This window comes from Aplysia californica, unplaced genomic scaffold (assembly GCF_000002075.1).
Source record: "Aplysia californica isolate F4 #8 unplaced genomic scaffold, AplCal3.0 scaffold00639, whole genome shotgun sequence".
NCBI lineage: Eukaryota > Metazoa > Mollusca > Gastropoda > Aplysiida > Aplysiidae > Aplysia > Aplysia californica.
This window is the reverse complement of record NW_004797909.1, coordinates 247,068-264,867: the sequence shown is the minus strand read 5'-3', so window position 1 is coordinate 264,867 and position 17,800 is coordinate 247,068. Positions and strand designations below refer to the sequence as shown.

Below are 17,800 nucleotides of genomic sequence, written 5' to 3'. Positions count from 1 at the left end.
GATGATGATGATGATGATGATGATGATGATGATGATGATGATGATGATGATGATGATGATGATGATGATGATGAGATTTGATTTGATTTGTTTCTGTCTCACTACATTATCCCGCCGCATAACTGTCGTGTCTTTTGCAGACGTAGAGCCGCCTGTCTTCCTGTCTGGCTGCTCCAGCATTGTGGAGTACGCGGCGAGCCTGGGCCTAGACACCCAGGTACTGTACGACCTGCCCCAAGTGGCAGACAACTCGGGGGATCCTGTCTCCGTCTCAAGCAGTCGTCCATCAGGCTCCACGTTTGACATCGGATTCACCAATGTGACAGTGGAGGCCATAGACACTTCTGGAAACAGTGCAAGCTGCATGTTCACCATCAACGTTTTCCGTGAGTGTGCTTGGAACTGGGTGTTGTTATAATTACACTGCAGCCTGTCTATAATGACCTTCGATAAAACGACATCCTCTGTATAGCAACATGGTGCCCAGGTTCTGATTTCTTTCCTTAAATATCATTAGTAACTGTTGGTTGCCTCTCTAAAACGACAACTCTCTATAACGACATTTCTTTCTGGTCCCGACGATGTCGTTATTATAAAGAGGTTACACTGTAATTGTTCGGTCAGCCGGATCAGGATGTCGTGTGCTTGGAGGGTGCTCCGGTGTGGTTTGCTCTTTTTTATTTTCTTACCAAATATCTACCATCGTTATCTTTCTTCCTTCTCTGTGTAAGTTACTCTCTAGTAGTAACACCTGTATTCTTCAGCACTGATATGAACTATTTGTGTTGCAAGAGCTGTAAAACTATTCATGAATCTGAAACTAAACAAACCCGATCACGATGTGTGTCTGTACAAGCTGCTCAGTTGACTCAGAATTCATACAGCCAGGTAGACCTTATCCAGTCAGGCTGAACTTGCAGTAGATCGCATTATCGCTGGAGATCGCAGAGTTGACCGGCACCCTTATAAGATATAATCTTAATAGACGGTGCTCACGGAAGAATCGGTTCGGTTCGGTTTCTGGCAGCTTCAGTGAACACTACAAATAGACCCATGCCTCAATTGTATCAAATAACCCGAGGTTAACAAAACCTACCATTATACCGAGAGCCCATTGGCATGATCGGTTTAGTTCGATGCTCTTTGGTAGGCGGGGCTAGCCAGATTGAGGCTGCAAAGGGACCATCGTGGCACACACCGATTGCTTTCAGGCCGCGAATCGGGCAATCGCTTTGTCAATCCCCCAATGGGCACTCGGGAAAAGAAGACCCTTGTATATTGCCTTCAGGGGCTGCTTGCCACATAGTATGGCGGTTGCGGTGTTCTCGAATCTCATAAAGATAGGAACGATAAAAAAAACCTCGATGATCTCCTCGAGATCGACAGAGTTCATTTTGCTATGACATTCATCGTAAAAAGACCTGACCTTCACATTGCAATGTCACAATGGTCATATGACTCGCCGCCTTGTGCGTTTGTTTTGTTTTTGAAGGTTAACATCGGTTTCATTTGGTTTGTGCCACAGTGGTAGCTTTTGCCTTTCCATGGATGAAAGTGCGGCTAGCCCCGACGACCGAATCAAACCGAACCGCACCTTTTTTAATATTTTCGATTCAGAAAGTTTTGCTTTTCTCATGGTGCTCCAAAGGCGGAGGTATAAAATGCGAATGTTTTACACTATGCACTTACATTACATCCCCAGAGATTCAGTGTCCTGCCCCCGAAAACACAGACTTGGACGACTCTGCTGACCGACGCATGCAGTTTTCTTGTCCGGATGGTCACGTGTATGGCGCGAAATGTGACGTCAGCTGCTCCGACGGTAATCCAGTCCAGGGAGTGGACGAGATCACGTGTGAGCAACAAAACAGGACGGACGTTGGTTACTGGTGGTACGGCAACATCAAGCCATACTGTGACGGTGAGAATCTTTATTCATCATTGTACTGTTGTGAGGCATCGTGGTGGAATCAGTCTCTCGTCAAAGTAATGAAATCAAAGAAATGGGCATTTATTTTGGCCGATGGGAAATTTTTTTCTAATTTTCTTCTTTTTTTCTGATCATCTTTTGTGTCCATTAAAAAATATGTTGTGTGCATTTTGCTGAAAAACATTGATAAAAGGCACACAAAATATAAATTCTTAGTTTCCAAAAACTCTCAGGCTATGGGAGTTATCAAGATATGGCAGCCATTTTCCCCCTAATTTAACCTCTGAAACCAGGCGACCCTGACCTCCTTCAATCGCAAATATTTCGACTTCTATTGAAGATGGATTGATTTTTTGATCAAAAGGAATACAAATGAACAGGCTTTAAGATGATACCAATAACCCCATATGCCCAAACATTGACGCGCGCCTAATTCCACCTTGTCGTGGCACATTTCAAACTCCCTTCGGCACAACAATATTATTAATTAGATCTAGCTTGAGCAAACTACGGCCTTGATAATGAATTTTTAGAGCATTTAGCAGACAGACGCCCACACACTCAGCACAATAAAAGAAAAGTGTGTGCGGGGCACAGCGAAAAAAAGTTTGCTCCGAGGAGTGGTCAGGCGCGTCTCAAACCAGCTCCTCGTGGAGACAATTAGCAGGAAGACCCTGATGTGGACGCTGGAAAGGAGAGATGAGCAGCTATGGACATGTGCCGCCTGCTATGATTCTAGCTCTTGATCCAAGTAAATCCAAGTAAATCCGCATTGGCTCTCTGGTAGGACTCTTTCGGCTAGTTTCTGAAGTCGCTTCAGGATGATCCTAGCGAAAGTTTTTCCAGTGATGCTTAGCAGTGAGATACCTCTGTAGTTGTTGCAATCTCCTTTGTCCCCTTTGTTTTTGTAGAGTGTGGTGATTTTGACATCTCTCATGTCATGTGGAATTTCTGCTTTCAGCCAACAAGTCGTTAGTAGCTTGTAGAGATATGGGAGGAGAGTCTCTTTGTTCTCTTTCAGCACTTCAACAGGTATGTTGTCATTTCGTGCTGCTTTTCTGCAAGCGAGTTCATCGATTGCAGAGGAGAGTTCTTCTTCTGTTGGTGTTGTATCAAGTTCTGACATTTCGGAGAGCTGAGGAATGGCCTCATGTAGCTGTCTATCAACATGTCGCTCCTCTGAGTATAAGTCTGAATAATGTTCCACCCATCTTTCCATTTGTTTCTTCTTGTCTGTCAGCTGTTCACCTGTCGCAGACTTTAGAGGTGCCACTTTGTTTGATGTTGGTCCAATAGCAACTCTGATGTTTTCATACATTTCCTGATATTACCTATATCGCTCGCCAGTTGGATTTCTGAGCATAATTTGTCCCAGTACTGATTGGCACACTTTCTGGTTTCTCTTTGAAGTTTGGATTTAGCGGCACGTAGTTGTTGCCTTGTACTCTCTGTTGGATTTGTGTTGTGTTCTATCAGAATCTTACGCTTTTCTCGAGTAGAGGTGCGAGTGTTGATGCACTGGCCTCAACCCAGTCCTCCTTGTTATGTCTTTCTATTCCAAAAGTAATCCACGCAGAATTATAAATTGTTGATCTCATGCTATTCCACATGTTGTCTGGGGATGAGCTATCTAGGTGTTGGAGCTCTTCTGTAACATGTTCTTGAAATTTTGCCTTTAACGCTGGGTCTTTGGTATTTCTTATGTTGATCTTAGGTTTCTTTTGTTTTTCAGCTCTTGGGGTCCCCCCCCCCCCCCCCCCCCCCGTTCTTGTGCTTCAAATAGTTTCTAACAGTATGCATACGTTTAACATTGGAAGTAAATTACTTTCTAAAAATTTATTATCGAGGGCGTAGTTTGCTCATGCTAGATCTAATTAATAATATTGTTGTGCAGTGCTGTATTGACGATTTATAATGCATGTAGTTTCAGATCCTAGATAAAAAAAATTTTTTAAAGTACTGTTTGCTTCGGGGAAGGAAGGGCGGGGGTAGGGTTGGTGTTTCGTGCTGCTGTGTGACCTTTAATTTTTTCCTTTTATGATGTCTTCCCTCTTATTTCTTATAAGTCATCATTATCATCATCATTGCCATCGTCATCATCATTTTCCACAGAACATCTGCAGCTTCCTCAACGACTGCTACAACGAAGACAACATTAAAATCAGAGTTGCAATTCTTCAGTTAATAGAAAAGAAAAACTACATTCCTCTAGGTTATTACATCTAGTTCTAGGTGTGAAAATGTCAGATTCTTTTTTCTCTCGGTTCCAAGTAACTATGCTCCAATGTATTTTTCTGCAGATTCAGCATGTCCCGCAATAGATCCCCCGCAATATGGAGCTCTCGTGTGTGACGTCATCGCCAACAAAGAAGTGTGCACTCTGCAATGTCGCGAGGGCTACGCTTATCCTGTATACAGTGGTCAGGACGGCTTCTTTATCTGTCTGAAAAGTGAATGGCAGCCCGTGAGCAAAATTAATACTGATGTCTGCATAGGTGAGAGTGTTTTATGTGTGGAAGGGGGGGGGGGGTGTTTGTTTGAGGTTTTTTTGGGAGGGGGGGTGTTTTGTTTTTTTTTGTTTTTTTTTAAATTGTTGTTGTGGGTTTTCTTGGTCATCACTGATCTCTCGAAAGTTGCTTAATAAACCAACGTCTATGGTGTAGTGATAAGAAGCTTCGCCATCGTACACAAGGGAATTGAGTTCGATTCCCAGTTGGGGAGACTTTTTATCGAATATCTTTCTCCTCAGATGTTGTATTCTCTTAGCCGAGGTCAGCCCTATACTGGGCAGTGTTGAAGTCCACTTCCTACTTTGATGATCATAGTTATGCCATTAAGGGCGTGAATAAAAATGCCAACATTTTAAAAGAAACAAAAACAGTTGCTTAAGAAAGGGAAAATGAAAGTGGATGGCACGGGCGTTGAGATAGCCGAAATCAAACATCACTCACCAAACCTGCTAAAGATGAAATCCTCAAGGTAAGAGAATGACAGCAAGGTCTAAAAGTATTTGTTGGGGGGATTTAGATTCCGACCTGAAGGGGATGGGGCATAGCTGGACAGAGATGGCGGCTATAGCCCATGACAGAAGTAGTTGGAGAGCTGTTGTTGGAGACCGTAATTCCTACACGGTGTAAGATTGTATAATGATGATGATGATGATGATGATGATGATGATGATGATGATGATGATGATGATGGTTCTCCGCACCTGCTGGGCTTGTTCTCGTTTACTGTGCATCCTCGTCACAAACCAGGATAACAAAAGCAAAAACTACCGTTGCAATTTTTAGGGGTGCAGAAAAAATCAATTGTCCTTGTCTTCATACAGGTGTGAAAAGCCCACGTTTGGTTCTCCCTTAATTTCATAACTACCTTCCAGATGCCAGATAAACATCTGATTTGATGGTCACAGCAATATCCAAACAATAATTCCAGCGCTTGCTTTCTTGCAGTACAGGTGTTCCCAATTGCTTTATCCAACAGCAGGTTGAAATCCACACGTATGAAACCATATTCAGAATAGAGCAACATCGAAAAGTTGCAACAGAAAAATTGTGTCACAAAACAATGAAATCAGGCGCTCGTTGATTTTTTGGGCATACGAAATTATTGGTGTAATCTTAAAAGTTCTAATTTGTCTTGCTTTTGCTGAAAAAATACCCGTCTATCTTTGAATTGAAGTCTAGATATTGGCCATTGAAAGAGGTGGGGTCTGCTGGTGTCAGAAGTATAATTAGTGAGAAGATGGACGCCAAAGTTTGGTGACTTTAAATGCTTTAGTGTCCTTAGATACTACACTTTTTCCATTCCATGTCTCTCTCTCTCTCTCTCTCTCTCTCTCTCTCTCTCTCTCTCTCTCTCTCTCTCTCTCTCTCTCTCTCTCTCTCACTCTCTCTGTCTGTCTCTCTCTCTTGCCCTTTTTTAAACTCCCAGTGGAGCACAGGCCATCAACAACATTACTCCAGCGAAGCCTGTCCTGAGCATCCTTTTCTATCTGTTTCCATGATGTCATCGCTTTTTCAATTTCCGCTTGTACCGTTCGCCTCCATGTCATCTTTGGTCTTCCCTTCTTACGCTTTCCTTGTGGGTTCCACGTTAAAGCCTGCCTGATGATGCTTGTCGGGGGTCTCCTCAGGGTGTGTCTAATCCATTTCTTCACTTGAATATCTTCCTTGACTGGTCTTTGGCGTGTTCTCTCCCACAGTTGAGCATTCGTGACTCGATCGTACCACATGATCCCCACTATTCCATGTGCCTTTGATCAAAGATTTTTTTGTGGTAAAATCTAAGCAGGAATATGTTTTAAAGTTGACATAAAGGGTGTTGAGCTCAGAAAAAAAATCTATAAAAACTACTAAACGACCGGGAAAATGTTGCTTTATTTGATTTCATTATTTTTTACGGACGCCTGATTTCTCTACGGTGGCTCACAATAATTCATTGATAGTAAGTGTTTTTCGGCCCAATCGACACATATTTCTAGAACATTCAGGGAAAAAGATGAATCGACCCAGCCCTTCAGGGCCTGCTATGGCCTTGCATGACATCTTATCCAAGCAGAAAGACAAATGCATTTTACAAAAATTAGCCTAAACATTCATCATAAAATGTTGTTAACATACAAAATTTGTCCAGCTCTTGACAGGGCGCATGTACTGCATAGACCATAATAACCAAGACAGAATAGAAAAGGAACGTTAATTTTTACTCTCCTTTTAGATTTAGTAATAGTTTTACGGGGCTCGCAACTGCATAGGGTCATATTTTACTCTCTATGCCTGTTATCTCTTTGTCTATGTATTTCTTATTGTTCATTTCCATGTGCACCCACCAGGTTTTTAAAGGTTAACACTTTCTTAATCTTTGATTTGAAGTTTCAAAAAGCTATCGAAATTGGCTAGTGGGTTATTAAGGTTTTTGATCGTCGATGCACAATTGCCAATCATGAAAATCAGAGCTACTAATTCCTTTTTCTAAAATATTCTACAGCTCATAATACCAATTAATCTCACGATAGTTACACGGTAACCTTTCTAACGTGAAGTTCCTCTTTCCTTTTAAAATAAAATATTTAAACCAAAACCACTATACCAGGGACATAAATATTGTACGTTTTCGAGAGTATAGATATAAATAAATAGATAGATAGACAGACAGACGGACGTACGGACGGACGAGTGGTTGGATGGATGGATACATACATACATACATACATACATACATACATACATACATACATACATACATAATGAATATCTGCAACGAACGCAGTACTAAACTTGATAAAGGGACTGAAGAAACCTTCTAATAATTTTGTATTCACTGTGGAATTCAGTTTTGCTCCTCACTGGCTGGGACCGAACTCCTGACCTCGTGTTTGACTAGCAAACGCTCTCTTTGTTGAGCTACTGCAGAGCCCCCTTCCCCCTTTCCTTCTTTATACACTAACACACATACACACACACATGCACACACACACCCATACACTCACATGTTTCCCATATGAAATGTTAATTTAAATTAACAGTCTTTTCCCGTCGTACTTCTAAGATACTCGCTTTTGTTACTGACAATTCGTTAATTTAGAATTACAATGTTCTATCATACATTTCTGGTCCTTTTGAATCACTATGACCATGAGGTCAGAAACCAAATTAATTATATTATGTTCTATCTGTCATATCAAAATTGGAAGACAATTTGTCGTTATCAAGATAATATACAAAGAAAAACATTCGAAAAAGCTTGAAATGTGGTGAAGCTAATAACGTTTTACGTCCAATTTCTCAAAACTCGGTGTTGACCTAATAGAACTTTATAATTCTAAGGTAATAAAATTGAATTGCGAAGCAAAAAGTATATATTAATCATCTTGATTTTTCACAGCGGGTCGTGTTCCAACATCGGTTCAACTTCAGCCCGATATTTGGTACTATTCGGGAGCCTGCTCTCAAAACAACACGTCAATCAAAGAGAACTTTATTTCTATCATCAACGACACGTCCATTCTAGACGATTACTGCACATCTCAGAACATCACCTGTGTCCTCGACAATGTGTCGATCACATGTGGGCCAAACAGCGGGAAAAGGGAAGCTGATGAGAGGCATGCACTGACTATTGACCACGTTAGTAGAACCAAGAGGTCATCCGGTACATCATTTTCAGAAGAGGAGGAGCACCGTGAGAAGCGTTCTACGACTCACATAACGAAGGTACTACTGATTGCATCATTACATTCTGTTAGTTCCTGGAGAAGCACAGCTATCTTTTTTTCCACTCCCCCCCCCCCTCCTTTTTATTTATTCCTACCCCCCTCTTTTATTCGATAGCTTAGAGTAGAGTAATACGGCCACTCCCTGTCGAGGAGAAACGTGGCGTCTTTGAAAGTTCCATTATATTTATAATGTTATTAAAAAATACGCAAGAGAGGAAATGGGGTGATGTTTTTGAAAAATGCGCAAGAGAGGAAATGGGAAGTGGCCGTTTGTACAGATGATTGTCTTATACAGGTGGCCTTAAGAGCAGGTTCGACTGAAGTGTTATGATAATTTTGACGATTAGCATTTCGTCTTGTTCATGAACACGATAGGTTTTTTTCATGGGAGAAAGTGGGAGGGGCAAATATTGGCCAACGGAGATTGACACAGATTTACCCCGCCTCGTAGACAAAACTGTAACTGGCATAGCCTTTGTCTTCTCTTCTTCTTTGGCTGTTCAAGGTCATTCCAAGTTCATGAGAGAAGAGCTATTTTTATTATAATTACTCGTATTATTATTATCTCCATTATTTTTATTATTTTTATTATTATTATCATTGTTGTTGTTGTTGTTGTTATTATTATTATTATTATTATTTTATTATTATTATTATTATTATTATATTATTATTATTATTATTATTATTATTATCACTATTATTATATTATTATTATTATTATTATTATTATTATTATTACTATTATGATTATTATCAGTATTATTTTTATTGTTATTAGACTAAACAAATATTACGAGGAATTTATTTCAAAATATAGTTGGCAGTACACAGATTTCTGCTGCGCGTGGTCGAATAGATTAGCGAAAAATAACTTTAAGGGCAAATCCTTACTCGCTAACATAATAGCACACATAACACAATAATTGTCATAAAAAAGATTCCACCGGTTCTTGAGGTACAGGGAGCCGTAGTAACTGAAAACTTAAATATTTTGTGCATTTAATCAACATTTTTCAGTAAAATCAACACAAAAATGAGTTCTGGAATGTACATAAAAGATGTTGACCCAAAAAGAAAAAGGGGGAAATAATGATAAAAGTAACCAAACTGGCCAGTTTCTTCAATTTTATAATTTTGACGAGCGCCTGATTTCACCACGCTGCCTCACATATTTTTCTTCCATTTTTGTTTTTTGTTGTGACTGTCAACATTCAAATATGATATGTGAATTTCCACAGAGTATTAACTCTAGCACATGCAATCGATACTCAGTGATTTGGAAACTGCCATAAAATAAAGACATTCAAACTGTGGGCTGAGTGCATCTGAACAGCTGCTGGATCAACGTTATCATCTATTATCTATTATCTATTTGTGGTGGCCAGATTTGGTATTCAAAAGGCTTTTTAATGGCTGCATCGATCGACATGCGGTTTTCGCCAAAATATTCTTTAAAATATTCTCCAGATCATGGCACCCTTCGTTTTTTCAGTTTTGAGACAGTTTTGCTGCAAAAAGCTAAATTTCTTTATTTCGCCGATCGCTTTTGTAGGCCGACGCTTTTGTCTCTGTAATTTTAGAAATCCGCTAGGTTTGTTTATTTCAAGTCGTACTTCCGTTCGATACTATCGCGCATTGTCGCGCAATACAGAGCACTATTTTAAGTGTGCGACCCATATAGATCTAGCCTCGTGTTTTATTTTTTTACTTGGTGCTAAATTCGACTGTGATCCTTTCGTTTGATGCCCATCATCGCTTTTTCTGGACTCCTTTGTCAAATTCTTTTTCTTGCCACTGGGAACAACGTCAATAGATCTTAGATAAGAATCTTGATCTAGACCTAGATAGCGCCTGACCATGCCGAAAAGAAAAGGAAGTTCTGCAGTTGGAACCCTTCGAGCTCGCAAAGGTCGAGGTGGTCTAGATCAACAACAAAATGATGGGGACTCTCTAGATCAAAATCTCCCAAAAGCATTCCTCTACATTGTCAATTCCTTTCAGTACGAGTGCTACATTAGGGAACTGACGACACAATGTACACACTGCCAGGCCTTAAGATTTTCATATGAAACACAAGGTATGTGCTGTAGCAATGGCAAAGTTGATCTGCATCCATTTCCAAAACCACCCCCTGAACTGCAAATCCTTCTGTCTGGTGTGTCGAAACTGTCCACTCTCTTTCTGGAGAAAATCAGGATGTACAACTATTGCTTTCAGCTCACATCCATGGGCTATACCAATGCAACCCTCAATGAATGGAATCCACAGTTTTGCGTGCAGGGTCAAGTATATCATCGCATTGGCTCTCTCCTTCCTGCCACCCAAAATGAGCATTCATTTCTGTAAGTTTATTCCATGGAACGTGATGCAGCCTCAGAGCGCAAAAACAGTCTTTTCCAAGTACTTGAGCCTGGGATCATTTCTAATCTTCAAGTAGTTCAAGCCATGTTGCATTGCCATAATTCGTAGGTCATAATCAGAAATGTGCATATGAATTTGCACGCTCACATTTCGAATAGTCTGTGGAAGTGTCATGCAAAGTTTCGTGGGCCTAGTTTAATTTGTCAACGAGCTAGAATTTTTTTAACGCAGTCAGAGGAAAGCGAACAAGCTATAGACACTGCCTCTGTGATTTTGAAGACGTCGGTTTGTTCCTTTTTCAGAGTAGCAGCCCTTTCGTGGATTATTATTTTCTTAGTGCTTTTTGTGATGGTGTAAGGCGAAATCCGTATTTTGTGATTGTGAAGGGCTAGACAACAATACACTAAAGCAATGTAGATCAAGAAAGGAGTTAATCAAGGCAGACTTAAACTAAAGCACTATAGATCTAGAAGACAGATATGACTGTGAAATGCTAGACAACAAGGTACATGTAGATGTAAAAAGCCTCTGCGGCGTAGACCAGTAGGAGCAGTGATGCCAAGGCGTCGACCCCGAACAAAGCCGGGTGCTCAGCTAGTTATACTATAAGTGTAGTCAAACATTCGTGGTGCAACTTATCCTCAAATATGTCTTTAATGGGTGAATCAATGTCATCCATACTTTGCATAGCAGTTTGTATCAATTTGTCTTAACTGAATCATATTTTTCTAGAACAATTGGGGCTAGACTAAAAAAATGTTCTTCTTAAATGTATATAAAATACTTGAAATCTCCGTGACACGTAAAACGGTATTGTTCGCAGCACTTCCCGCTTCTCACACTCATTTTGATTATGCATATGGCCTACGTCACAGCTCATCAAAGACAAATTTTACTTGCAAAATTTGTTACAAGAAATTATTTTTATAGTGAACACATTTTTGCACTAATGGCTTTCGAAAAACATGCGTTCAATAATCATAATGTCCCGATTAGAAAAACTTGACGGAATTGCTGTTAAAAGTAATTTTGCCCCAGCTGTAAACATTAAAAAATATGTAGAAACCACCCTCTTGGATTTTTAAAATTAGTATTGATTAAGGAATTGTCTAGAATACAGATTGCAGGTGTTTACAAAAATAATGATCTGTTAGAGTTACGACAAATTGATACAAGTCTCTATGCGAAAATTGGAGAACTTATGTTCGATAGTTGAGAAGCTATTTGAAAATAAGTCGCACCACGAATTTTTGACCGCACTATAACTTGGTACCCCGTTCGATGAACGGACTCAAACAAATCGATCGTCAAGTCATAGTGGGTGTAGTGCGCACTGCTTGTAAACGGACTCCCCAAGAGTAGGCTAGATCTAAACGAAACTAATGAAAAACTGTACATTGACCTAGACTCCTTAATATGACTGCGCACCTTTTAAATGATTTTGAACCACCGTTAATTTGTTCGAATTGGAAAGTTGAGTTGTTCGGAAGTTTTAGGCGACCAAAGAGACCGACTTTCACATATAATTATAATATAGATTTGTTTCTTTCTGGCGGAAGAGCAAACGAAATATGTCTTGATCACTGCATTGAAATGACGAACGGGAAAATCGTAAACGGCCGATAGTGTTTTCTATTTTTCCATAATTTATTTTTAGGCGAATGTAAGCACTTACTGAATTGATAGAAACCTAGCTTGGTCTTTGAACTACCTTCAGTAATTTTTTCATAGTGCTACGTTCCGTAGTTGTTGTTTTTTTGTTGTTGTTTTTTTTTTGAGCTATAGAAAATAACCATCCACATGTACGCAATTTTAAAATAGAGAGATTTTTTAAAGTTCGTCACTTTGGTCGCCTAAAACGTTCGAACCACTTAACTTTCGAGTTTGACCAAATTAATGGAGGTGCAGAATCATTTAAAGGGTACAGTTTTATTGAAGAGCCTGAAGTCAATGTTGTTTAATTTTCAGTTATTCATTAGTTTCCTTTTGATCTAACCTTGAAAAAGCCCGTCCTCTAAGACGCCATTGTAAAATAAGCGAGGTTTCCGTTCACTAGCCGTGCGCACTTTTTCCTAACCTTTGAAATTCTGGAGTGCACTACCACGAAAGCGAAATAGAGAATCAATTTGTACATGATATTATATTTCAAGTGAAAGTTCGTCACTTTAGCTGCCTTAAACATAACTTTCGAATTTGAAAAAAAATTAATGGTTCAGAATCATTTAAACGGTGTAGAGTTTTATTGAGGGGTCGGAAGTCACTGTAGTTTAATTTTCAGTTTTCCATTCGTTTCGTTTAGATCTATTCTTTGGAAAGTTCGTCTTCTAAGACGCTATAGGCCTAACCTAAATACTTGTTATAGGATGACAGAAGTTTGCGAAACAAGAGAGTATAATGATTACACGATACCCTTGACCAAATTTCAGACGAAGATGTCTATATTATGTGATTTCTGTTGAATGTCTTTTGAACCTGTGTAAGCTGTGCGCAAGGCCTTGAGGCTCTGTTAGGGATTGTGCTGAAAGACTTAAAAGGGTTTGGAATTCTGCTTGGGGGCAAAAAAAAAATTTTCAAGGATTCTTGGGGGGTATGAGTTAGCCCTAGATCTAGATCTGGATCTATAACAGATGATCAGTGTTGAATACCAGCTTCCCATAATTTCTGTGATAAACTCTCAAAACCTAAACGAAATAAAAAAAATGGCGGAAACGATAAAACCGGGTGAGATGGTGTATCTTCACCCCTGGTGAGAATACTCACAGCGGATTTAGAAAGTAGATGCCTTGAAACAACGAGATCTAGATCTAAAACTCGAGTCACAGAAACTTAAGCTATAGCATAATAATAACAGACAGACCTACCTATACCGCAGGAATTGAAAATAATGAAAATGAATACGCAACAAGAACAGGAACTGTTAGGCCCATGCACAGCTGTATGCAGTACAGTATAGGCAATCTTAAACAGAATACATACATTGGGGGGCTAAAATTTCAAAGCCAGCATTGTCACGCAAGGAAATTTATAGAAGAAGCTAAGGGCATGTGCTGCCAAAATGGAAAAGTTGATCTCGAACCTCTTCCTGTACTTCCTCTGCCTCTGGCAATATTCTTTGAAGGTGTGACTGCTGGCTCAGCACATTTCTCAGTAAACTACTCTTCCAGGTGATGCATACATGTATATCTAAATTTATTTTTCTGGTTATACCTACATCCCTCTTTAAATTGATCATTTGCAGATTTTTCTCTTCTTTCTCTTGCGTGAAAATGACTTGACGATCGATTCTTTTGAGTCGTTCATTGAACGGGTGCCCAGCTAATACATTATATTTGTGAAAGTCAGTAACTTTGGTCGCATAAAACTTCCGAGCCACTTTTAATTTTGAATTTGAAAAACAAATTAGCGGAGGTTCAGAATCCTTTAAAAGGTGCACAGTTATATTAAGGAGTTTGAAGTCACTGTAGTTTAATTTTCCGTTTTTCATTAATTTCGTTTAAACCAAATCTTGACAAAGTCCGTCTCCTAAGACGCCATTGTAAAATTGTGAGGGTTCCGTTCACAAGCAGCGCGCACTGCTTTCAAAATGATTTGACGATCGATTCTTATGAGTCGTTCATCGAACGGGTACCCAGCTAGGCTGGCGTCTGTGTGTGGTGTAGCGTTAGGCGCCTCGCACTTGCACGCAGATGTGAGTTCGAATTCTGTGCACAAAGTGGTTTTCTTTTAAATTATTATGATCAAATCGAGTATCTCCGTCTGTCTCCTGAGACACTCCATCCGTCTAAGTCTGGACTGGTCTTGTGAGATAGGGTGGAAGCAGCATGCCTTCTAAATAACCACAATAACAATCACATTATCACAGATCTATTTAGTATATTATTTATATAACATGCCTGTTGAGACACGTATATAAGAATTTGGTCTTCGCTATAATAATAGCATTCCATCGGTACTTCAGGTGTTCATGAAGGTAAATTAAATTGTTGCGCATTTTGTATCCAACTGAATTAGTTTACTTATTCTGCAGACATTATACTTAAACAAGTCAATCTATGCCATTTTATACACGAAACGAAAGAAGGGTCTGTCGCGTCACAGGGAGATCAATCAGACCTATTTGCACATTCAGGGGGTATTTAAGTTCTGACCACATTGCTGTTAATGAGCATTACATGTGTATGAAACATAATTGGTTATGTTCGTTGTTAGTTTTTCTCTGACCTGATAAGTAACGTTAGCCGAAGAAGGCATGTTTGGCAATATGGCAAATAAATATCAAGTATAGATCTCGGAGAACTCGGGACGCGGGTTAAAAAACGGACAAATGAATGGCTGAAAGGAAACACATTCATGTAGAATATCTGAGTTTCAAACATCGTGAGTTACAAAATTGACACATCAAGAGAGCAGCACTGAGCACTGAATGGCTAAATAGAAATGTGTCCTTGCATAACAATACAGAGCACTGGAATTTAAACAGTCCGACCTGATATTTTTTCTTTGGCCCATTTCTAGGTCATGGGGGGGGGGGGTGTACAAAGCAAGAAGAGGTGATTATTTCAGGTCTACGAATATCTTTATTTTTTGTCATAACGGACACAAGTCATATCTAATCTACAAAATGATTCTCTGTCTTAATTAAACGTTATAGCTCTGAGAAGCCGCTACCACAGAATTAATTACAAAGTTCTATCTGTACCTTACCTAATTTTGAGAAATTTGATGTAAAAAATTTTGAGTTTCATTTCATGTCAATCTTTTTCGAATGCAATTCTGTTGAATATCTTGATAGTGACTCCGAATAATCTTACAATTTTGATAGAACAGATGGAACATTTGGTTTCCAACCTCACAGTATTAGTAACTCGAAACGACCAAACATGTCAGAGAGCACTTTGTAATTCTGATTCAGCGAAGTGACTTTCATCTTTTATTTAGGACAAATTAAAAAAAATGGCATGGGTTTAACGCCCCTATCAACACTATTAGGTTATTTAAGGGGCGGGACCTCCTAGTTTAGCGTCCGTCTCCGATAGGACCGAGCCAAGCGGGAAGTTCGTGTAAAGTGCCCTTCCCAAGGACACAACGTCGGACCGTATTTAAGACATGTTGGTATCGGGTTATAAGGAGAGTTTTAAAAAATGGAAGGCAAAGAAAGGCGGCAAATAGGATGGGTGTTTCAGGAAAATGTTTCACTTAGTATCTGTTCGCGTATTAGTTTTAGTTTAGTTTTAGTGAGAGTTTTAAGGTACTTTCAACACAAACAGATTATATTGGTGCCGAAGATTATAGGTGTCACTAGAGAGTAACATACAAAGAAAAGAGGGATGACAGAGTTGACAACAAATGGATAGAGAAGGAGGGTACCACACCAGAACACTAACCACCCACTCACTCCGTATGAGTTACAGAAGAGATACAAATTCCAAGTTCAAAACTCTTCACCTCAGACATTCCCTTTCACCCCACTCCCTAAGGCTGCCTTCACCTCGGTTATTCCATTTCACCCCACTCTCTAAGGCTGCCTTCACCATCAAGTTAACCAGCGCAGACCCGGATGGAAAGTTAACAAGGTCGGCTGTAGAGGACCTGACTGCTGAAATCAACAACCGGTACGGCGCTGGCACAGCGGCTGGGAAATACGACATGCCAAACGTTGGCACAACGGATAACTTCTCTTATGGCTGGGCAACTGCCACATTCTCGTGCCCCGCCCCAACGAACTTTCAACCGAGATCGGACTACTTGATTTGTGGTAAGACCTTAGTGCATACTGTATGTTGTATGTATTTTCATGTCGAAAAACCCATTCTCGCCCCTCTCCCAATAAAGGAAGAAAAAAAATCACAGACTGGTTCCCAAGTGAAGGTAAAGAGCCAAAACAAAGTCTTATCTGGACCCGCAGCTAAAGGGTAACAGCTAATAATAAACTTCTACAACCACCACTTCCAGTGGTACCTTAAGCAAAGAGCCCCAGCAGCGATAGAAGAAGAAGAAGAAGAAGAAGAAGAAGAAGAAGAAGAAGAAGAAGAAGAAGAACAACAACAACAACAACAACAACAACAACAACAACAACAACAACAACAAGGAGGAGGAAGAGGAAGAATAGAAGGAGGAAGAGGGGGAGGAGAGCGGGAGAAGTAAGAAAAAGAGGGGAAGGTGGTGGTAGTGGTAGAGGAATGGGGGAGGAGGGGAGGAGGTGGGGATGGAGAGGAGGAAGAGGTAGACGAGGAGGACGGGGACGAGGAGGGGAGGAAGAAGCTACGAAAACGAAAGCAATCTCGAGGATGAAAAAATGAGGAATGGTAGAGGAGATCATGAGTCGGTGTAAAAACACAAAAAGGGGGGGGGGGCACCTGTTAGAAAAAAAATCTAAACCTAAAAAATAAAAGCAGAAACAGTTCATTTGAGCGAATCGAAAGACATGCATTCATATAAGCTGTTTTTTTCAATTTTGGAAATAAAAAAAATATCTTCAACCAGTTGTATGTTATTCTCCATTTATTGGGTGTGTGGTGTCAGCAACGGTCTTTTTCTGCTTTCTTAATACGCTTAGAACGACAAAGTTCTATTTGCTCAGCATTTAGTTTTGAGAAATTTGACGTTCAAAATTTTGAGTTTCACAGTATGTTAAGCTTTTTCAAATGCAACTCCTTGAATATCTTGATCATGACTCAGAATAATCTTACCATTTTGATAGAGCAGATAGAACATTTAGTTTCAGACCCCATTGTCTCAGTTACTCAAAACGGCCCAAAAATGTCAAATAGAACTTTGTAATTCTAAGGTAGAGAATAACTGATGTTGTAAAGCTCAGTGAAAAAGAGAGGAGTGAACCGCCAGTAATAACTTTTGCTTCTTTCCGTTTAGTTGGGTGTGGTCGAGGCTACTTCTCCGAGTCAGGACAAGACTCCTGCTCCATTTGCCCCACCGGTACATACCAGCCTTTTGAGGAGGCTGACAGTTGTGTCCCTTGCCCGAACAACGCCACCACCAAGACACAGGGCGCCACTTCTGAGGATTCCTGTTTAGGTGTGTAAAGATATTTATAAAAAGTAAAAGTTGTTCCCGCATCCGACCCGGACATTGGGGATTGCCTTGTTAGCGAGACAACCTGGGCCTTTGGCATAAAAAAGATACTCATTTAACCATACCAAAATAAAGAAATTTGTCCGTAATGTTTTAATATTAGGTTTGTGTTACAATAATGTTGTGATGATGAGATACAGTTTGTATGTATGTATGTATGTATGTATGTATGTATGTATGTATGTATGTATGTATGT

General features: G+C 39.9%; 1 protein-coding gene across 1 annotated transcript in view; it reads left to right on the top strand.

The window, feature by feature from the left end:
* LOC101845031 (sushi, von Willebrand factor type A, EGF and pentraxin domain-containing protein 1) overlaps positions 1 to 17,800 on the top strand; it is a gene marked incomplete at both ends in the record, with an annotated part of 72,098 nt that overhangs the window by 25,317 nt on the left and 28,981 nt on the right. Inside the window, 5 exon segments of the mRNA XM_005107877.3 lie at positions 141 to 386; positions 1,703 to 1,921; positions 4,231 to 4,425; positions 7,820 to 8,148; positions 16,035 to 16,269. Of these exon segments, the coding sequence (XP_005107934.2) occupies positions 141 to 386; positions 1,703 to 1,921; positions 4,231 to 4,425; positions 7,820 to 8,148; positions 16,035 to 16,269 (1,224 nt within the window).